General features: G+C 41.2%; 2 protein-coding genes and 1 long non-coding RNA gene across 8 annotated transcripts in view; 2 read left to right on the top strand and 1 right to left on the bottom strand.

Moving 5' to 3' along the window:
• Positions 1–6,883, bottom strand: part of CMPK1 (cytidine/uridine monophosphate kinase 1) — a 34,521-nt gene extending 27,638 nt beyond the window's left edge. The window contains exon 1 of one of the 2 annotated variants that reach the window (XM_061121970.1): positions 6,639–6,883. In XM_061121970.1, coding sequence (XP_060977953.1) covers positions 6,639–6,809 — 171 coding nt within the window. In that variant the 5' untranslated portion in view covers positions 6,810–6,883. The remainder of the gene's footprint in view (positions 1–6,638) is intronic. The other variant, XM_061121969.1, reaches the window with a different exon arrangement.
• Positions 6,287–15,999, top strand: LOC133041390 (uncharacterized). 2 transcript variants are annotated; one of them, XR_009689234.1, is made up of 3 exons: positions 6,287–6,359; positions 7,578–7,676; positions 15,655–15,999. It is a non-coding gene; the product is annotated as an uncharacterized LOC133041390 (long non-coding RNA). The 2 variants fall into 2 exon arrangements; XR_009689235.1 differs by lacking the exon at positions 6,287–6,359 and adding an exon at positions 7,037–7,142.
• Positions 16,000–18,272: 2,273 nt separating this feature from the next.
• The window catches only part of STIL (STIL centriolar assembly protein), a 53,052-nt gene continuing 48,138 nt past the window's right edge, over positions 18,273–23,186 (top strand). For 3 of the 4 annotated variants that reach the window (XM_061121971.1, XM_061121974.1, XM_061121975.1), the window contains exons 1-2: positions 18,273–18,420; positions 21,690–21,776. In XM_061121971.1, the coding sequence (XP_060977954.1) occupies positions 21,733–21,776 (44 nt within the window). In that variant the 5' untranslated portion in view covers positions 18,273–18,420; positions 21,690–21,732. Of the gene's footprint in view, positions 18,421–18,504; positions 18,592–21,689; positions 21,777–23,186 lie in introns of those variants that run through there. The other variant, XM_061121973.1, reaches the window with a different exon arrangement.

Consider the following 23,186-nt stretch of genomic DNA (forward strand, 5'->3'; position numbering starts at 1 on the left):
TAGAAATCTTGCTTGCAAAAATAAAAGCATCCATATGCAATATTATATTTACAAGGACGTTTACTGAAGCACTGTTTGCAACAGCAAAATAATTCCTGAAAAGTATGCTAAATATCTAGAAATGGGGGGAGGGAATGGTACAACTATGATATGGTAACATCCATATTATGGACTGTTCTGTAGCTACTGATAAAAATGAGTTAAGTCTATGCGTAGAGACCTAAGAGGGGAGCCATGATACATTCCATAAAAAATAGAATAATCCCACTTGGAGGTAAAAAAAGGTATACATATGCACATTTATTTGTAAAAATACTGAGAAAGAGTTAATACCAGACAGTTAATACTGGTGACCTCAGGGTTAGAGTCACCAACAACTATGTATTACAATTGTAACTTAAAACGGAAAGAAAAAAAATAAAGTTTTCAAAAGTAAGAACAGTAAATAATCTGAACATACTCTCCCTCCTCCAAATTCTAAAGGACAACAAAAACTCCACATTACCGTTACCTTGAATGAGATGACAGTGCTCTGGGAGAGTTGAGGATTCTATGGACTCTCTTTTTAGAGATGATTTAAACTTTACTTTACTTTAAACCAACTTAAAGTCTTGTCGTCCAGTGGATCTTCCCAGTTTCTTTAATGAGTGATAGTTCCCTTTGGGGATTTGTAATCAGGAGTTTGAAAATTTCAGAAGGCTCATCAGATTTTTACAACTATACCATTTACTCACTGAGAGTAAACTGTAGTGTTACATGAGAAATCAGAGAAAGAGAGAGGTTTCAATCAAACATTTATGGTCCTGAAATTGGAAGCACTGCTACTTGGGCGCCCCCTGGGGACAGAATTTTAAATTTTTTTACATCCTCAAGACAAACTGCTGTGCTGTATAACTGTTCATTCAAAGAACACTTACTAAGCACCTACTCTGTACCAGGCACAATGTTCGACACTAGAGACAAAAAAATAAAATAGAGTTTCTGATTTCTATAATGCATACTTAAACTCAGTATCACCCAAAATTTTCTAAGTACAGCAGGAAACAATGGAAACAGTGACTGACTTTATTTTCTTGGGCTCCAAAATCACTGCAGATGGTGACTGCAGCCTTGAAATTAAAAGACACTTGCTCCTTGGAAGAAAAGCTATGACAAACCTAGACAGCATATTAAAAAGCAGACACATTACTTTGCCAACAAAAGTCCATATAGTCAAAGCTATGGTTTTTCCAGTAGTCAAGTATGGATGTGAGATGTTGGGCCATAAGGAAAGTTGAGCGCCAAAGAATTGATGCTTTTGAACTGTGGTGTTGGAAAAAGACTCTTGAGAGTCCCTTGGACTGCAAGGAGATTAAGCCAGTCAATCCTGGAAATCAACCTTGAATATTCATTGACAGGACTGATGTTGAAGCTGAAGCTCCAATACTTTGGCCACCTGATGTAGGGAACTGACTCACTGGAAGAGACCCTGATGCTGAGAAAGACTGAAGGCAGGAGGAGAAGGGGACGACAGAGGATGAGATGGTTGGATGGCATCACCGACTCAATGGACATGAGTTTGAGTAAACTCTGAGAGTTGCTGATGGACAAGGAGGCCTGGCGTGGGGCAGTCCATGGGGTCACAAAAAGTCAGACACGACAGAGCGACTGAACTGATCAGCATGTAGAATACAAAATATAAACTATTCATATATGTCCTGGAGGAAATTATAACACAGAAGATGATAAAAATGCTTTTGGGGTACTTCAAAAAGGAATTTGGCAAGAATATAAGCTTTAGCATAATTTGTTCATGTAACCAAAATGTTCACCATCTTTAAAAGAGAGTAGATTTAAACATCTCAGCTAACAGATGCAAAATTGTGGTTACTGTTTTCGGACAAGTTTAGGTTATGGTATCATGATTTTACTTGGGCCAAAACAATACAAAGCTTAATTTAAAAAATTAAAAAATGACATGGTATCCTAACATCAGATTTTTGTTGTTGTTGTTGTTGAGTGTTTAAGTCATGTCCCACTCTTTGTGACCCCATAGACTGCCACACACCAGGCTTCCCTGTGCTTCACCATCTTCCAGAGTTTGCTCAAACTCATGTCCATTGAGTCGGTGATGCTATCCAAGAATCTCATCCTCTGTTGTCCCCTTTAGTCACAATAATAATAACTCCACTCTGAGAACCTGAGTCTTGATTGCACTGATTTAGGAAATGGTTAATCTTTATAAACAAAATGAGGATGAGAAAACAGACTTAAAAATTATAAAATAAAACTGAAAAAGATCAGTTCAAATAAATGGGCAAGATTCAACCTCAAAGCCTCCTTCCAAACTCTCCTTCCCAGTTCACAACACTTTCAGAAGATATTGTATCAGATTTACCTTTTCTTCCTCAAGGTCTAGGAGAGCAAGAAGCAGAGGTAGAATTCACAGCCAGAAAAACAAAACAACAACTAACAAGCAACAGTTTCCCTCTGTGACACAATCACAATTCCAAAGTCCCAGGACATTAGAGAGCCAAACAGTTTCAGGTTCTGTGGCCAGGGCCCAAAGAAGTACTTCTGGTGGCCTCAGTTGGAAATTAACTTAATTTTCCCAATGGAATAATTCTATTTCAGCCACATTTCAGGTACCCTGTGAGCTGAATTAGTAATGGCATGATAGTTGGGGACTTCAACCTTTATTACATAACTTTTTCCCTACAGAAAAATAATTAATTCCAAAAATTACATCGTTTGGGATTCAGCTTACATTTACCTGTATAATAAAGCATTGAGTCAAAATGCAAGAGACTCACAAAAGAAAAAACAAAAACGAAAACCTCTGACTTGACTGACCATAGACATTCCATTGTTTAATCTGCTAGAAGACAGCAATAACTGAATTATAAACTGTTTGGAATAAAAGGTAACAGTTTAAAAGAGTTTAAGTTCATATAATTGTTGAAATTTTAAAGAACATGATAATATATTACAGAACATATTTCATCATGGAAATCTTATAATTCTTAACAGGTTTGAAATCTTGTCAGCCATTACTGAACAGAGTAAAGAATAAATACTAGTTACAGAATGTAGAGATAATGTTTAATCCAGTGGAGTAATATGGGTATCATTAGTTTGGGTGTGGACACTTAAAGTCACATCATGAGTCAGAAACAAAATACTTAAATACTTTCAAATATATCAGTCATAAACCAATTTTTAAAAGAAACACTACCAAAAAAAAGTAATACTACAGTGTACTTCGAAGTAAAAATAACCAATCTCATAAATTAAGAACAGGAACTCTAAAATAGAGGGAAAAAATTATTTACATCTATGTATATCAGATATTTTATCTCATTTTATATTCACAAATGCCATACCAGATAGGTATTATTTCTCCCTTTTTACAGAGGAACCAAGCTAAAAGTAACAATTTCTCTGGGACTAAAGTGATAGTAAATGGAATAGTTAGGGTTATGGTCTGAACCTACATTTGTTTGATTCTAGTAAATGGCTCCTTAGAATTTGAGAAAATATTTGCAAATGAAGTAACAAGGGATTAATCTCCTAACTATACAAATAGATCATGCTGCTCAATATAAAAAAATCCAAAACTTCCAATCAAAAAATGGGTAGAAGATCTAAACAGACATTTCTCCAAAGAAAACATCAGATGGCTAAAAGGCATCACTACATCATCACAAATTATTAGAGAAATGTAAATCAAAGCTACAATGAGGTATCACCTCACACCAGTCAGAATGGCCATCATCAATAAATCTACAAACAATAAACACTGGAGATGGTGTGGAGAAAAGGGAATCCTCCTTCATTGTTGGTGAAATGTAATCTGGTACAGCCAGTATGGAGAACAGGATGGAAGTTCCTTAAAAAACTAAAAATAAAGCTCCCATATGATCCAGCAATCCCACTCCTGGGCATATCCGGAGAGAACCATGATTCAGAAACACATGCACCTCAACCGTTCATTGCAGCACTATTTACAATCACCAGGATATGGAAGTAACCTAACCATTCACAGACAGAGGAATGGATAAAGAAGATGCGATACATATATACAATGCAGTATTACTCCACCATAATAAAGAACGAAATAGGGCCATTTGCCACAACATGGATGGACCTAGAGACTCATACTGAGTGAAGTCAGAGAAAAACAAGAATCACATGATATCACTTTCATGTGGAATCTAAAAAATTTGGTACAAAACAGAGTCATAGATACAGAAAACAAACTTACCAATGGGGAAGGGAATGAGGGAGGGATAAATTGAGATATTAGGATTGACATACACACACTACTGTGTATAGGATGCTTCCCTGGTAGCTCAGCTCCACTTACAATGCAGAAGGCCCTGGTTCAATTCCTGGTTCGGGAAGATTCCCTAGAGAAGGGAAGGACAGGCTACCGTACATCCCAGTATTCTTGGGCTTCCGTGGTGGCTCACACAGTAAAGAATCAGCCTACAATGTGGGAGACCTGGGTCGGGAAGATCCCCTGGAGGAGGGCATGGAGACCCACTCCAGTATTCTTGCCTGGAGAAATCCCCAGGGACAGAGGAGCCTGGTGGGCTACAGTCCATGGGTCCCAAAGAGTTGGACAGGACTGAGCAACTAAGCTATACATTACCATATATAGAACAGATAACCAACAGGGACCTACTGTATACCACAGGAAACTCTACTCAATGCTCTGTGATGACCTGTATGGGAAAAGAATCTTTAAATAGGTGGATATATATATCAGTTCAGTTGCTCAGTCGTGTCCGACTCCTTGCGACCTCATGGACTGCAGCACGCCAGGCTTCCCTGTCCATCATCAACTCTCGAAGCCTACTCAAACTCATGTCCATCGAGTTGGTGATGCCGTCCAACCATCTCATCCTCTGTCATCCGCTTCTCCTCCTGCCTTCAATCTTTCCCAGCATCAGGGTATTTTCCAATGAGTCGGTTCTTCATATCAGGTGGCCAAAATACTGGAGTTTCAGCTTCAGCATCAGTCCTTCATGTAAAACTGATTCACTTTGCTCTACACCTGAAACTGTCACAACACTGTAAATCAACTATACTCCAGTAAAAATTAAAACAAAAACAAACAAAAATAAAGTCTTTTCTCCTTCCCTTATCATGCCATTTACATGTGAGTTATTTCATACATACAACAAAAACTTGAAATCAACTGTCATGTCTTTTAAAAAGTGAAAAAACAACAAAAACAAGTAGAAAAAATTTTTATCTATTTCTTGGTTGATTTAGTTCCACTTATATACCTACAACTGATCAAGAATTATCAATACAGCTATAAAACACATAATGAAGATATTTATGTTACCATATTTCTGGATGCTCTTCAGAGAATAAAATATACTACAGGAGTGGGTTGCATGAACCTGAGAGAGGAGTAAAATCCCAAAGCTATTAAAAGCCATGAGTTTGAGCAAGCTCTGGGAGTTGCTGATGGACAGGGAAGCCCCGTGTGCTGCAGTCCATGGGGTCGCAAAGAGTCGGACACGACCGAGCAACTGAACCGAACTGAATAAAAGCCATATCCTGGAACAGAGGAGGGAATAATTTTAGAAGTTCTGGGTGAAAATCTTTCTGGTCATGGAGTTTCACAAGAATTCTCTGGTGTTTTACAGCACGACTGGTCCCCTCTTCTGTTTCTAGATATCTCTTGTCTTCCTCCTCTCCCAAACATTCCCCAGATTCTCCAATAAGTCTTTCACCCATACTGCAGCTAATCAAGTATCTATTCGAAAATTGTTAACGGAATTGAACCGGTAACCTTATCACACTTTGGGGAGGAGGGGGAGAATAACACCATTTTAGAGTTGGGAGGCATTTCATACTGAGTTTAAATCTGTGTGCACAGCCTCAACTATTCTAGTGGGGACAACGGAGACTCGGAGAGAGGAAGTGACCTGGCCACGGACTAGGCGTGAGTTGGCAGCCGGGCCAGAGGTTGAAGTTTCATCTCATACTCCACGCTTTTCCAACCTCACGAAAGCTGGTTGGGCCTTAGGGCTGGTACTATCCAGGACGGGTTCAGAAAGAGCAATCAGCAGATCCCAGAACACCTAAAGCACTGTCGCCCGGGGCTTCTTTCTAGAGTAAAGACCAGTTTAGTTACCCGTTTAGAGTTCCCCTTCGGGAAGGGGAGGGCTGAAAAAACCGGTCTCTCCTGGAGGCAGTTGTGGGCACACCCCGGCCTCTAACCCAAATCGACGCAGCTGCCGCCTCCACCCGCCCCACAACCTGTGGTACACTGACCTTCTACGCGCTCGGGGTCCATGGAAGCGGACATTCCCGGGATCCCTCTCCCAGCCCACTCTCGAGACGAACTTGGACCCCAAAATGTAAGGGAAAAGGGGTGCAGAAACAAAGTAACCCCAAGCGATTCCCTTCCTTTCTAGGCGCCCCCAGGGCGGGCGGACGTGGACTACCAGTCCCGACATGCAGCGCGCCGGCCGACCCTCGACCACCGCCAAGTCCGCGGTGCATCGGCCGCCGGGACTCGTAGTCCGCGGTTCTGGGAGCGGGGGGGGAGGGGAGGGGGCGGACAGCCGCGCGCGGCGGGACGGGCCAGCCTGGTGTCCGGTCAAGCCCAGGGAGCCTGCCGGCTGCCCGGGCCTCACCTCAACGATGCGGGCGCACTGGGTCCCCTTGCCGGCGCCGGGACCGCCGAGAACGAACACGACCTGCGGCTTCATGAAGCGATGCGGGAAGAGGAAAAGTGGCCGGCCGGTCAGCAGCGGAAAGCTAAGGCCTAGGACGTGCAGCAGCCGGCGGCCGCAGCGGCTAAGCATGCACCGCGGCTGGCTCGGACGCTGAGAGCTGACAGCAGCCGGGCCGGCGTTGGCGCGGGGCGGGGCGCGGAGAAGGGGGCGGGCCGAGCCGGCGCCCGCCGCGGCCCCGCCGCCGTGGCTGCCGAGGCGTCCGCCGTGCGGCCGGAAGGGGCGGGGCTTCCGCTGCTCTTTCGTTGGCCGAGCCCGAGTCCTCCCCGCCCCTCCGAGGGCTCATTCATTCGTTCCGTCCGCGGGTGGTGAGCCAGCTGGTGCAGGGTCTGTGCTGGCGCGTGGGACATGGCCTACGGGAGAGCACAAGCCATTGTATCTGCTCGCAAGTTTAAATTTCACAGGGTAGGCAGCCGTCCTGAACGAATCAACACGAATAGATAAATGCAAATAGCAATATTGACTCTGAAGGAACCAAACGGAGGAATAACAAGAGATGAATGTAATTTGGCTGTGGTAGTCAGACTTCTGAAGAGATGATATACAAGCCAAGACGTAAGGATAGGAAAGAGCAAAGCTAGGCAAACACTGAGATAGAGTGTCCCACAAAGAGGAAACAGGCAAGTTTTTGCAAAACCCCAAGACTTTCATCTGTGAGAGCAGTTCAAAGGCCCATAAGATCAGTGCTGTGTGAAACGAGGGAGGGAATGAAAGGTGGAAGAGTTTGGGTGATGACAGGTCAGTCAGACCCTTTGGTTAAGGAAAGGAGTTTGGATTATATTCTAATTGCAGTGGGAAGTCCTTCTAACTATAACTCCATTTCCCTGCCCCTTGCATTAGGAAAAATTTTCGAGAAGAGTTCCATCAATGAGTCTTAGTGAATAGACCTTTAAATGTTGGAGGGAGGAGGAGGAACCCAAGAAGGCAGAGCCAAGAAAGGTAAGAGGAAAACCAGGAGAATACGTTATTCCAGCAAAGAGAGTGTTTGGGGTGGGATTGTGGTGGTGTAGTAGTCAACATTGTGTTAAACACAAATAAGAACAGATAAAACTGCATTTGGCAACAGGGAGACTTACAAAGAGTTTGCCCAAAGCAAATCATACATGATATCTAATTTGAAGCTTGACTGAAAATGGAGTGGATAGGAGATGAGTAAATGAAAATAATAGATAAAATAAGGGTCAAGACAAAGTTTATTTAGGATGGGTGATAGGAGCCATGCTGTCTAATACGGTAGCCATGAAATTAAAAGACGCTTACTCCTTGGAAGGAAAGTTATGACCAACCTAGATAGCATATTAAAAAGCAGAGAAATTACTTTGCCAACAAAGGTCCATCTAGTCAAGGCTATGGTTTTTCCAGTGGTCATGGATGTGAGAGTTGGACTGTGAAGAAAGCTAAGTGCAGAAGAATTGATATTTTTGAACTGTGGTGTTGGAGAAGACTCTTGAGAGTCCCTTGGACTGCAAGGAGATCCAACCAAACTCCAATACTTTGGCCACCTCATGTGAAGAGTTGACTCATTGGTTTTTGAGATCATGGATTTAAGATCATTAAAGATATTAGACTATTCAGGTACAGGCAGAGAGAAGGGCAGGGAAACAGTTGCGCTAATCCAGAATTGGGGTTTTGCCAGGCAAGTAAAATAGAGAGAGAGAAGTCTAAGGGAGTGTTTGCAAGAGAATGTGATGGTTTATGCAGAATCAAGGACTATCCTGGTAGCTCAGATGGTGAAGAATCTGCCTGCAATGCAGGAGACCCTGGATCAATTCCTGGGTCACAAAGTTCCCCTGGAGAAGTGATAGGCTACCCACTCCAGTAATTCTTACCTGGAGAATCACCATGGACAGAGGAGCCTGGCAGGCTACAGTCCATGGGGTCGTAAAGAGTTGGATATGACTGAGCGACTGCGCCAGTACAGCACATGCAGAATCAAAATCAGGCAGTAAAGCAAATGGTGGCATGTGAGGGCTAACAGTGGAGAGGTGGAGGGGAGCCGGGGGGGGGGGGGGGGGGGCGGGGTGGGGGGAGGTCAAGATATTAGAAGTACTGATGTCCAAGAATGGTGGCAGTAGAGAACTTGAGCACACGAGCTGGTGATCTGAGTGGGATGTGTGGAGCTGAAGTATCAGAGGTTGTGAGTTTCTGCTGCTGCTGAGATCTGGGATGAGCCCAGGGGAGTGGAAGACTGAAGCAGATATACACCCTGTTATTAGAACTGAGAGGCCAGGGTGTTCAATTTATCATTCAGGTAGAAGTTTAAGTGAGACAGTAGTGGCGTGAAGACAGACTGCAAGAGTGAAACTAAGTTGTTGAGGGCAGAGTGCCCTCAGGGATACAGACAGGAGGGGAGGATGGTGGCACAGCCTTCTGTCTGGCTACCACCATACTCCTTCTCCGTACAACCCTTTTCCTCTTCCCTCACACACTGTTTTCGGCCTCTTTTCATCTTTTCCCCCATCTCCTCCACTTTTTTTTGTTTTTTGTTTATTTATTTCCAATCCTCCTCCCCTTCTTTTCCCATTTCTGACTTCCTCCCCTTCTCCCCATCTACTTCTCTTTTCCATTTCTTCTCCCCACCCTCTTTCTTTGCCTCTCTAATCCCTTCTCCCTTCAGTCCCTTGTTTTCCCCTTGTTTATTGAGCCCTCTCATAGTTACTATCTTATTGATTTAATGACATAGATGTTACTATTATATTCATTTTGCAAATGAAACCGAAGCCAAAAGTTGTCTGAAGACAGCCGGCCAGTAAGCAGCAGGAGCTGGAATTCAGCTTTATGTTTTTGTTGTTGTTGCTATAGAGTCAGCGTTATCTCCTTTAAAAGCAGAGAACATCAAGGCTGAAAGGAACGGTAGATTTCCCAAGTCCAAAGTCTTCATGTTACCATATGGTGACAGGTAACAAAGTAAATTCCTGTCTAAGATCTTTTCCCACTTAGTACAGTAAATATTAGGACTCAAGGAGGATTACTAGGCAAGGGCATCTGACTTAGAATAGGGAGACCTAAGTTTAAGTCTCTATGCTACCAATAAATCACTGTAACCTTAAGAAACTGGCTAATCTTGGAACTTCAGTTTTTCATCTTTCAACTAGGAAATAGAGAGAAGGGTGAAATGAAAGCCTTGGTATAGATGACCTCAAACCACCCTACTGTGTTTAGTTTTTTGATGAGAAGAAGGACAGTTATCCAATTGCTGCTGCTGTGCCTCTTGAAGGTATGTCCTGGTACTTAGCACAGGGATCTGCGAACTTTTTCTGTAAAGAGCCAGACAATAAATATTTCAGGTTTTGGGGGGCATACCATCTCCATTCAGCTACACAACTTTGCCATTATAGTAAAATGGCAGCCTCAGATCGTACATAAACAAATGAATGTGATAATGTTTCAAAAAACTCTTTTTATGGACACTGAAATTTGAGTTTCATATAATTTGCACCTGTCTCAAAATGTTATTCTCTCATTTTTAAAAATCCATTAAAAATGCAAAAACCACTGCTATCGTGTAAGTCTATACCAAAACAGGTGCCCACAGCCTATAGTTGCTGCCCTCTGGCTTGGCAGAATACCTGGTGGTAAAAGTCCAATTCAAGCTCAGAGGAGGTCTCCCAATCTTCCACCTGCCAGGGAGGAGGGTGTAGGATATATGTCAGCTGAAAATAAGAATGACTGGTCATATTATTAGGAGGTAGTAGGAGAACAAAAAAAGGCCATATTGGAGCAAATGTGCCTCTTTTCCTTTGGGCATGACTTTTCTCTATCTCATCTGGTATAATTGCCAGAGTTGAAAGATGTTAAAGGGATGGGATCTGTGGAAGCGGGTCTAGAAGGCTATTCTTTGGTTTTTGATGAAGGCCTGTGCCCTTCACATTAGGAAAGAGAAAGAAAGATAATCTTTCTAGCTCTCATGATAGAGACCACCAGAACTAAGGATTCCACATAGGAAGGAGTCTGGGTGCAAAACTTCATTGTATACTTATAGCAATTTGTAGTAACTTTTCTCTCTTTGACTCCCTGGAGAATTTGACTACAAGGGCTCAGTACTCAGTATCTTGCACCTCACCTATCTCCTGCCAACCGTGTTAGGCAACTAAGGAAAATTAACTAAAGAAGAAAGATACTAAAAAAGTGAAACCTTGATACCCATCTCTGCCAAGGGTTTTCCAGAAAGAACAAGGCTAAGCAGAAAACAATTTATTATTTGTTGTCTCTTTGGGCCTACTCTGGTTATCTTTTGCTATGTAACAAAGCTTAATGGATTACAAGGAATGCTTGGTATAGGAACCCTGCCCCCAACCCAAACATCACACACATTTGGTGACCAGAGTGTTCAGTGTGAGTAGTGCTGTGGGTAGAGGTTTTCCAAAACACCTGTTTATCACACCAGGTGGTCCCATGGAGCCAAGTCAAAGAGGCAAGCATTCATAAAAGACACTGTGCTACTCTGATGCTCAAACATTTAACCTGCTTGTCCACAGTGAAAGGTCTAACTAACTCTTAGCACCTTAGTCCTAAATTTGTCCCCAAAGAATTCATTTTGCTTTAGCCTTATATCAGTGCTGTTACTCATTGGAGTTGGCAGAGATCCAATGAGTTCCCCCTCGATACAAACAATCAGACCCCCAATAAGAATATGTGCCAATAAGTATATATTGAATAAATGGCTATCACCTAGTAGAAGTTATTCCCTACCGAAATCTATAGATTGAGTCCATAGATTAAATACATTCGATTAATATCTATTGACTATCCACTATGTGCTAAGCATTCCACTTATATTACTTAGTTTTTGGATGACATTTAAACTTTTCAATAATTAATACAATCACAATATTTGTTGAGATTTCTGTGCCAGGATTTGCTATGCCAGGCATCAGTCCCCTAGTTGTGGGATCATGAGGCGGTCCTAGGTGTCCCAAGTTCTCAGGGAAGTAGCTATATCCAACTCACATGGAAATAATTAACTTTTAACCACCAACACAATCTTACCAGTTGTGTGTTGGCTGAATATCAGCCTTGCTTTATAAAATCTGCATAATGAAGTTAGTGCTGTCATTTTGAAGATGGAAAAAGAGCCAGGAAGTGGAAGTACTTTATTTAAACCCACAGAGGCAGTTAGCTAGCAAAGTCAACTTCAAACTTAGAATGTATAGCTTCAAAATATGCATTCATCCTATACAATACTGAACCTTTAGGAGGTAAGAAGTTCCATATGCACAAAATCCATTCAAAGTAGGTTCTGTAACAGATGTGAAGACTGATCTCAGAAAGACGTAAAAATAAGAGCTATCCTCAAAACTCACTCCTACCCATATGTGTTTATTTATCAAGTGACATTAAGTCTTTGGAGTATATATTCAGTATATGCATACTATTACCAGAGTAGAGCTGTGTTCCTAGTGAACTCTCAAGGGTCTTAAGAAATAGGGCCTTTTCGCAATTTATGTCCTATTTATCATACTTGCCCTTTAAATATCTGTTCCATACTTTGATTTTTTGACAACATCTGTTTGATGTGCTATTCATTTTTCAGGATTCAGCTCAGATTTTACCTCCTTTGGGAAGCTCTGTCTATATTCCCAAGACTGGGTTATTCCCTCTTTTGTGTTTCTACACCCACTCCCACCATCGCGCCCACACTTACCGCATCCCGTGTTTACTTCTGTTGTGGCACTGTGGTGTACTGTGTATCCACACACTTGATTTAGAGCTCCTTGAAGGCAGAGACTATGTCTGATGATTCTGTACAACATAACAATTGTGTTACTGTTACAACGTGATTTACTCTCTTAAGAAAACTCCAAGGTTCTTGGAAGATTTAGAGTATATAACTTGGCTCCTGCCACTCAAGTTCTATCTACAGTGGTCTTTGACAACTGCTGCCCTGTAATTCCTTTCTTGAGCATAGCTAGGAACTGGTTTCTAGGATCCGTTTGGGTGATGGAGCAAAGACAGGGCAGGTGGGTGGGTGGCAGGCCATATGCTCTGCCCTCAGGCCTTCATAGCCATGGAGGGATGGTTAGCCCATTACATAGCCTGATGCTTAATGGAGGCTCTAAAATGAAGACTCGATGTTATTCAAATTTGCAGTTATTGCTGTAATGCTTTATCAAAGTACCTTTTATCAAATATTCTGAGAGCACTGGTTAAAAGAAACATGATTTTCTAAAAGCTGATGTGCCAAATCTGGCAACAGACAATACACTTACCCTCCTGGGAGTGACTGTCAGCTGAGCTCAGTCTGCATGCTGCAGAATGGCAGGCTGACCAGTGAAGGGAAATGACAGTCTTCAGCAGGTCTTACCATGTTTTTTGCCTATTACAACTTTGCAAGCCTAGGTAGTTTGCATATACCTACAATTTCTTTGTCTGAAAAAATCAGGATGATGGTTTAAAAAAAAAAGTCAGTTTAACCATTATTTACAGAGAATTTACCAATATGTTATTTGATCTTTCTAGTCTTTATTCCAAAACATTCCAAGCTTTCAAAAAATAAGTAAAATGAGTCAACATGACTTGACACATTAATTGTTATTATTACCTCTCCCAAGAGGTTTGAATCTCAAAGGAATTTTGCATAAATTGACAGATTAACAATCCCCCTTAAAAATATGATGTTCCTTAAAAGCAAAGTTGTAGTCATTTTCCAAAAGTGCCAGTCCAGCTTAGCTCAGAAGTGTAAATACAGACAGGGAAAGTTGGGTGTTTTGTAAATAAGGGCAGAATTGGTAACTGATTCCAGCTTCCCTGTTCCTGTTGATAACAATAGCTCTTTAATTCCCATGAAGAGCCTGTTAGCAGGCACATCAGGTTTATAAAACTGAACATTTACCAGGTCTAATCTTAAAGACCATGTCATATGTTCAGGGACTGAAAGGGAATAAGGAAAAATGAAAACAATTGATATGTTAGAATGTAGAACTTTGGATTTATTTTTCACTTTACATTTTCTTTCTTTATAGCATCGTTTGTGCAACAACTTAAAAAAACACATTTTTAAAAAAGTATAACTTACTGGAAATGATTCTCTGTGAAGCAAATCAAAGCTCTTAAAATTTGAAAAATAAGACTGGTAGCTTTCCTGTGTAGGGGCCAATAGCCATAGCAATTCCATGGTGTCCTGAAATGATATAAAACAGGTGGATCAGTGGTAAAGAATCTGCCTGCCAAGCAGGAGACGCTTGATAGATCCCTGGGTCAGGAAGATCCCTGGGAGAAGGAAACGGCAACCTACTCCAGTACTCTTACCTGGGGAATCCCATGGACAGAGGAGCCTGGCAGGCTACAGTTCATGCAGCTGCAAAGACTTGGACATGACTTAGTCACTAAACAGCAGCAGCAGCCTATATAAACAAGGATCAAAGAATGGCACGGTATATATTCAGTCTATTTAATAGGCTGCAATCTAACAATAATTCATATTTGCTTTGGACAATTACCTCTTATTACCCGCCCCTATAAAATTGGGCTTTCCTTGTTCTTTGCTTATCACATCCTTCCAATTCCCCATGCCATTTAGCACAAAGCTTAATTTGTAGTAGATCCTTGATAGAGCATTTGTAGATTTGATTTCACTAATTTAACAAATTTAATTTGTTAAACAATTAATTTAAAAAATCATTCCTTTAATCTTTATGTATGTATAGCAATGTGTTGCTTATTTTCTAACAGTGTTGGTTGTTAGTACAGCTGGTACACTTAATATATATAGGTAGTCTTTTAATTAATTTTCACACTATGAATTAACTCTTTTATGATAATGTACAATATGCAAATAAGGAAAATTAACCTTAAAGAGTTTAAATAACAGAACTGGGGCCAAATCCCCAAAGTCAATGCTTATTACATTATATCATATTCCAAAAAATTTTTGATATGTATGGAATAAGCCCTTTGGACTCCTCCAACTTGTCCTAAATATGAGGCTGAATCATTCCAATTCAAAAATGAAGTCAGTAATTACTTTTAATTTAGTTTTAAGAATATCAACTCTATCCATAGCATTGAATGTATATCCTGCTTAGAAGTCCAGTGGTAAAAAAATGTTTTAATTGAAGTCTGTTTGAGTTATTATTAAGCACAAAAGAAGGCATTTATTTATTGCTGTTGTTCAAAAAGTTAGCATATACTTCACTTCTCCTCTTGCCCATTCCTTACTTAATTTTTTTTTGAATAAGTAAGAAGTGGATTTGTTTAGAGAAACACACTCCACAGACAGAGTGTGGGCCATCATAGAGGGTGAGTGTGGCAGCCCCTTTCTTCTTTTTAAACAGACGTTATTTTTAAGATCAGTTTTAGATTAACAGGAAATCTGAGAATATAGTACAGATTCTCCTCATTATCCACCCCTGAGATTCCCCTGTTATTAAATCTCATATTTAGTATGGTACATTTGTTACAGTTACCTATCCAATATTGGTCACTATTATTACTTAAGGTCCAGAATTTATTTACAGTTTCTTAGTTTTCAACTCGGTCTTCATTTTCTCTAACATGATTCCAGTCATGATACCATATTTACATTTAGTTATCTCTTTAGGCTCCTCTTAGCTAGTTTCGAGTTTTGAGAAGTACAGGTCAGATACTGTTGAAATTTGTCTGATGTTTTTCTCAAGATAAGTCTGGATTTATAGGTTATTAGAAAGAAGACCATACAGATGAAGTGCCATTTTCATCATAGCCTATCAAGTATACACATTATCAGCATGACTATTAATATTGACCTCGATCACTTGGTTGAAATACTAATGGTCATGTTTCTCCACTGTTAAGTTACTCTTTTCTCCAATCCTTAACATACTGTACACTTTGAAAAGATGTCACTATGCCCAGCCTACACCTTAGGAGTAGGGAGTTGTGTGTTATGCTTGCCCCTTCCTTTTTGTTTAATTCATATCATCTTACGTTTCTCTTCCAGATATTTTAAAGTAGCTCTTAAAAAAAACCATAAATCATAAGAAGCCACAATTGCCAGGACATGGAAGCAACCTAGATGCCCATCAGCTGACGAATGGATAAGAAAGCTGTGGTACATATACACCATGGAATATTACTCAGCCATTAAAAAGAATTCATTTGAATCAGTTCTAATGAGATGGATGAAACTGGAGCCCATTATACAGAGTGAAGTAAGCCAGAAAGATAAAGACCAATACAGTATACTAACGCATATATATGGAATTTTAAAAAGATGGTAACGATAACCCTATATGCAAAACAGAAAAAGAGACACAGATGTACAGAACAGACTTTGGGACTCTGGGATAAGGCGAGGGTGGGATGTTCTGAGAGAATAGCATTGAAACAAGTATACTATCAAGGGTGAAACAGACCACCAGCCCAGGTTGGATGCATGAGACAAGTGCTCAGGGCTGGTGCACTGGGAAGACCCAGAGGGATGGGATGGGGAGGGAGGCGGGAGGGGGGGGATCGGGATGGGGAACACATGTAAATCCATGGCTGATTCATGTCAATGTATGGCAAAAACCACTACAATATTGTAAAGTAATTAGCCTCCAACTAATAAAAATAAATGAAAAAAAAATCATAAGAAGCCCACACAAAGTTTTTTTTACATCCTAAATTCAATCTCTAATCAAATTTTGAGTCTGCCTTCAAAATATATGCAGAATTCAATAACCTCTCACCACCTCCATTGCCACCATTCCAGTTCAAGCTGTCAATCTCTCCTTTATGTCATTGTAGCAGCTGTCTAACTGGTCTCCTTGCTTCTGCCTTTGCTCCCTACAGTTTATTCTTTATGTGGCAACCATAGTGAGGCTTTTAAAACCTAAAATCAGATATTGACAGTCCCCTATTTAAAATCTTCCATTGGCTTCCTGTAGAACTCAAGACTGTAGCTAAGTCCTTGAAATGCCCCATGATCTACCAACACCTCCTGCCTCTTCAACTGTTGATAGTCTTCTAACCCATTTTGCTCAGCACAGACTGGTCTCCTGATCTTCCTTGAAGATGTCAGAAAATGCTCACCCCAGGGCCTTTGCACTTAATGTAAACCATGGCAGCCATCAAAGTGTGCCACTTGGATCTCTCTCTAGAAAGAACTTGACAATTAGCAGCAAATAGTACACTTGTCTGGCAGCCTCTTGTTATGGTCTTCCAGATCTGCCTTAACGATGGTGCTTGCTCTTTATGGGAAGTTCCAGGCAATGACTGGGTACAGCAAGGATTCTGGTCATTTCTGCCTAATGTGGGATTCCTCTCATGGGCAATCTTTGCTCCAGAGTTCTCCACTAGGTCAGCCAACACTTTGTCAGACATGCATCACTGTCTGAGGCTCTTCCTGCTCACACACCAGATCTGAGGAACTAACCAGCATTTCTCTTAAAATGTGTTCCCTAGATTCTAGGAATTTTTTCCAGGAAAGCAGAGATTGACACTGTGGAGCACATATTTCTTGGCTAGTTTGATACATTTTTCAATATAGTTGTTTTCACTCTCTCAAAAGGTTGGATGCACAGTCGAACAAAACAGCTTACAAGTGCAGTTCAGACATCAAGACACTCCCACATTGCTCAGGAAACTAACAAAAGTCTAGAGAAATGTGACATTTCAAATCTGGACTCTGCAGTATCTACCTGTGAGAAATGTGACATTTCAAATCTGGACTCTGCACTATCTACCTGTGTGATCTACGTGTCCTCCCTTGTTAAATAGGGATAGTAATATCTACTTCTGCTGTTCAGACAATAAATAATGGCGGAGAAGGTGCGATTATCATTTGTGAAGACAACTATAAATCATCACTCTAATACTAATATCATATGCCATATATACAACACCAATACCATACCTAATACCAATATTCATTATGGAGGGTGGTGGTTTAGTCACTTGTGTCCAACTCTTGCGACCCTATGGACTGTAGCCTGCCAGGCTCCTCTGTCCATGGGATTTCCCAGGCAAGATTACTGGAGTGGGTGACCATTTCCTTCTTTAGGGGATCTTCCCAACCCAGGGGTCGAACCAGGTCTCCTGAATTGCTGACACATTCTTTACCAACTGAGCCATCAGGGAAGCCCATTCATTGTGAAGGTAAGCATAAATGGCTTACAAATGGTCACGTTCTTTTCGGCTCAAACAGGAAGGAATTAAAATCTTTTTATGTTGAGAGGCGAGTATGATTCTTAGAAAGAATCTGGAAGAAATCGAACTTCCTCTCTTTTTGTGCATTTAATCAAGGGATTTGGTTCGCTTCTAGTCGCCGAGAGTGGACCAGAGAAGCCAGTAATTCCGGCTTCCTCTGCCATCTCATCCGCCGGCTGGGTTTTTCATTGCGCGTGCGCAAGGACCGCCCCACCCCGGAACTTAACCGTTGATGAAATTGAAGTGTTTAAATCCTCCGGAACCTGATCCTGGAGCGCGGGTGGCGCCCTTCTTTCTCCACGGAGGTTTAGGATTGGTCGGTGCAGGGCGCTGATTGGCTGTTGCACCAGAGCGTCGCGGAGACAGGGCGTGTCAGGTCCGGCACCGCCCCTTCTCCCTGATGGGTTGGGCTTCCGACCAGTCAGCAGGCGTGGCGCGGGCTTCGGTTTCGCGACCTTTTATTTGCCGCCCTGGTTCCCGCGACCCCCAACGTCCCAGAGGCGGGGCGAGTTGGCAGAGGTTCTCCTTGGACTCTGTTTCGGCCCAGCAAACAAACCTCAACTCGGCGGAGATTGCGGTGAGTGTTTTTGTGCTTCAGTTCCCCCGAGGGGCCTCTGCGAGCCTGGGGGAAGGAGGGTGGGCAACACTGTGCTGCCTGTGTTGGGTTCAGCGGACCAGGAGCCTGGACTAATGACGCAAAGGGAATCAGGACTTTGAACTCCTTGGGAATCATTTGTACAGTTCTTAGGTATGTGAACAAAGTTTTCAATCGATAACATGCTATCATATAAAGTTTTTACTGTAAAAATGACTGGACGGAAGCCCAGTATGCTCGGACAGCTACATAGTAATGAGTGATAGTTGCTCAATCTTGCCTGACTTCGAAACCCCATGGACTGTAGCCTGCCAGGCTCCTCTGTCCATGGAATTCTCCAGGCAAGATTACTGGAGTGGGTTGCCATTTTCTTCTCCAGCTACATAGTAAGGGGATCGGTTAACGTTTAAAGTTCGTGGTCGGCTGGAAGTGATTTATAAATAACAAAGCGTGAAAATGCTGTGGGTGTGAACACAGTCGGTAGTAACACTACCGTGGTATCTAGGAAACGGTTTCACAGAGGAGTTGACATTCTGATTGGATTGTGAAGGATGATGAGGGTTTACCAGGGCCTTCCAAATAAAAGGAACAATAGGTGTGTGTGGATACTACCAGTATCCACTGAGTGTGATGTAGGAATGAAGGGATGTGTGGAATTAATAGGGTGGGGCCAGGTTCTGAAAGTCCTTTATTCTGTACGTAAAGAAGAGCCTGAGCTTCCCCGGTGGCTCAGACTTTAAAAAGTTTACCTCCATGCAGGAGACCCGGTTCAACCCCAGGGTCAGGGAGGATACCCTGGAGAAGGGAATGGCAACCCACTCCAGTGTTCTTGCCTGAAGAATTCTCTGGACAGAGGAGCCTGGCGGGCTAGTCCATGGGGGTCACAAAGAGTCAGATACGACTAAGCAAATGGATGGACATTGAAATAAGACATAAGGAAAGCTGAATGCTGAAGAATTGATGCTTTTAAATTGTGGTGTTGGAGAAGACTCTTGAGAATCCCTTGGACTGCCGGGAGATCCAACCAGTCCAACCTAAAGGAAATCAGTCCTGAATATTCATTGGAAGAACTGATGTTGAAGCTGAAACTCCTGTACTTTGGCCACCTGATGCGAAGAGCTGACTCATTTGAAAAGACCCTGATGCTGGGAAAGATTGAAGGCAGGAGGAGAAGGGGATGACAGAGGATGAGATGGTTGGATGGCATCACCGACTCAATGGACATGGGTTTGGGTGAACTCCGGGAGTTGGTGATGGACAAGGAGTCCGGGGTGCTGCAGTTCACGGGGTTGCAAAGAGGCGGACACGGCTGAGGGATTGAACTGAACTGAACTGAAAGAAGAGCCATCAACTCTTTAAGCCAGAGAATAACTTGGTCAGATTTATATAGCAATAATTCCCTGGTGGCTCAGATGGTAAAGAATCTGCCTGCAGTGCAGGAGACCCAGGTTCGATCCCTAGGTCAGGAAGATCACCTGGAGAAGGGAATGGCTACCCACTCCAGTGTTCTTGCCCAGAGAATTCTATGGACAGAGGAGCCAGGCCGGCTACAGTCCTTAAGGTCACAAAGAGTTGGACACGATTGGGCGACTAATGCTTTTCAACCCTTTTTGACTGAGCACAAAGGCAGCCCTTCTGGTAGCACTGTGGAGACTTTTCAGTAAATCTGGTGAGAGCTAATAAAGTCAGGAGCTGAGGTAGTGGAGGTATAAAGACAGTTTATATTGGGGAAGAGGGAGAAAGGAGAGATAAGGATGACTTGATGGTTTCCATTTGATCAAATTGTTTCCATTTGATACACAACTATGCCATTATCCAGGGAGAATTATGTTTTGCTAGGTATAGGTGTTACATGATCTTACTTTCACTACACTAGCTTTAATTGCTTGTGTGTTACTGTCAATTAACTGTCTCCTATGGTTTTTTTTGAAATGAGAAATAATAGGTCAACATTTTTGATTTATCTTAATGCATAAAGGAAGAACAGACAAATAAGGAGTTTTAAGACTCTTTTAATAAAGAAAAATGGCACTTTATTACTTCTGAGAGTTACAACTATCAATCTGAATATTGTTGTTCGTGACAACCAAGTAGCACAGAAGGACTTTAAAGTTTAAAACATGCATTCCATAGAAGCTGCATGAAGTCCAGATACCTCTAAGAGGGAGTTTTTATCAACCTTACAAGGGCACTTTAAATAGGATTTGGTTTTTGTAAATATTTCCAGCTTCTGACTTTAACTAAAAAATTTTTCTGAATGACTTCTGCACCAGAATGAATAACTCTGTCCTTCCTTACCTCGCTTTTAAACAATTCTTTTTTGTTAGAATTAAAGGAGAATACACAGGGCTTAAAGATTCTAACTCTAAGATTTGATAAAAGAACATAGCAAATAATGAGCTGTAAAGAAAGGACTTTGAGGTCTGTATTTTGCTTTTATAATATTTAGATGTTTAGATATTGGCTATGTTTAGATATCCAGTGGGTAGTACTTCCCAGTGGCTCAGTGGTAAAGAATCTGCCTGCAATGCAGGAGACCTAGGGTTCGATTCCTGAGTGGGGAAGATCCCCTGGAGAAAGAAATGGGGACCCACTCCAGTGTTCTTGCCTGGGAAATCTCATGGACAGAGGAGCCTTGTGGGCTAGAGTCTGCAGGGTTGCAAAGAGTCAGACATGACTTAGTAACTAAACAGCAACAAGAATCCAGTAGGCAGTTAGTGGATGAGATTACCCAGAGAATGTATGAGGAGTCAAGAAAAGACCACTGACTTGGCACTAATACAAGTTAGTTTGTGGGTATGCAGTATTTGTCTCCTATCTCCACAAGCTTGAAAATTTGTTGACTTTATTATAGACCAAATAAATACCTAGCTCAAATTGTTCCTATTTGCTGCTTTGTGGTTTTCTGACTATAATGAAGCTTTTGGTTAAAATCTCATCTATTAAATACTACCTGCCCTACCCAGCTCACTAAATTAATACCAGGATCTTGGAGCAGAATCTTAATAGATAGATAGTTGGTGGGTTTTGCTGCCTAGATTAAATATTAATATTAATTTACAGGCCGAATACTATAAAGTATGAAAGTGATCAGAATCCATAAGCACTTTATCTTATTCATCTATGGATGAAGACACTTCATATAAGTAACCTAATTTTGTCTGTTATTTTGCTAATATGTGGTTAAATCATGTTTCCTTTTATTTTTTTGTTTTTGCCACTCATTAGTAATATTCTCTTTATTTCTTTAGGTTCCTGAGCATGTGAAATTGAATAAATCATTCACCAACTATCATGGAGTCTACATATACTCTTGCAGGGCCCCAGATGAATACCAGGTATAGAAATATTTTTACAGAATGTGTTTTTCACAGTTACTCACATAACTTGGGTTGGAAGAGAGGAGAAAAAATAATCTTTAGAATCAGGAAAAGCTGGGTCCATATCCCAGCTTTACCATTTATTAGGTGGGTGACCATGATCAAGTTATTTAACTTCTCTAAGCTTCAGTTTCCTCATCTGTAAATTGGGGACAGTAATCTCTATCAGAAGGTTATTGTGAAGGGTTAAATAAGACTACTAAACTAAAGGGTCTGGGACATTGTAGGCACTCAGTAAATGTTAGTCTCATTTCCTCCTTTCCTTATTTTAGTTTCACAGAGGGTCTTTGTATTGGTGAAAAATTGTGCCTGAACTTTTGAGGCCGAAGATCACATACATACTTATTTACATCCTAGACAAATGGGAAAGTAGTTGAGTTCCTTCCCTCTTATAAACTCTAATTATTTGATGGGGAAAATTTCACACTGAATGTACCTAAGCCTTTTCCCACTCAATGTGGTGTGAGGAGGAGGAGCTTGCCACCTGTCTCCTAATTTTCTCAGTCTGTCACTACTTTGAGGAGCAGGCAAAATGGCTTGAGTTATTTGGCTCTTTGGATCATTTATTGTTCTTTTATCCCCCTTGAGAAGAACAATTATTGCTGACATGTGAATTTTTTTTCTTCCAAACTAGAATTGCATCCATGAGTTACCTTTATTCTCTGTGTTATTTTTCTTTGTGCCAGATGTTCTTGATGAAGACAATGGGAAACATGACCCAAAGAGGCTATCATATTCCTTTTGTGTAATTTTGGCCCTTCTGTTCTCTCCTGTTGCTACCTCTTATTCTTTGAAACTTTATCAGCCTTTGTTCTTCTCTTTAATTTTATTATTGGGTCAAATCCATTCCTTACATTCTAGGGAAAATAATATACTCGTGTGATTTGAATTGATAATTCCTGGCATATGCAACTCTAGATTTTAATTCATTTATTGAACTCTGGTTTTCAGTAATCTGTGGGCTTTTAGGGCAGCAGCTGAATTATTTTTGTTTACAAACCCCTTTGAATGTCTAATAGCCATGAATTTCATTCCCTAAGGAAAAGTACTTTTATACATACATGCAGAACTTTGCACCCAATTTCAAGGTGTTTTTATCTTTCTTGCCTCTCAAGTCTGTCTCCCTCTATACTTGAGATTAAGGAAAAAATTAATAACAATCAGGTTCTGTGCTAATAAGCACTTTGCATATATTATTTTTTTTTAATCCTCACAACAAACCCATGAGGAATGGGTGCTGTTATTATCCCCCTTTTTTTTTTTTAATGAGGAAACTGGCATAGAGAGGTTAACCAACCCAATGTTATACAGTTGGTAACTGGTATAGCCAGTATTTAAAGCTGAAATGATTTCTACTGTGCACTATAA

Source organism: Dama dama, chromosome 20, assembly GCF_033118175.1.
Source record: "Dama dama isolate Ldn47 chromosome 20, ASM3311817v1, whole genome shotgun sequence".
NCBI lineage: Eukaryota > Metazoa > Chordata > Mammalia > Artiodactyla > Cervidae > Dama > Dama dama.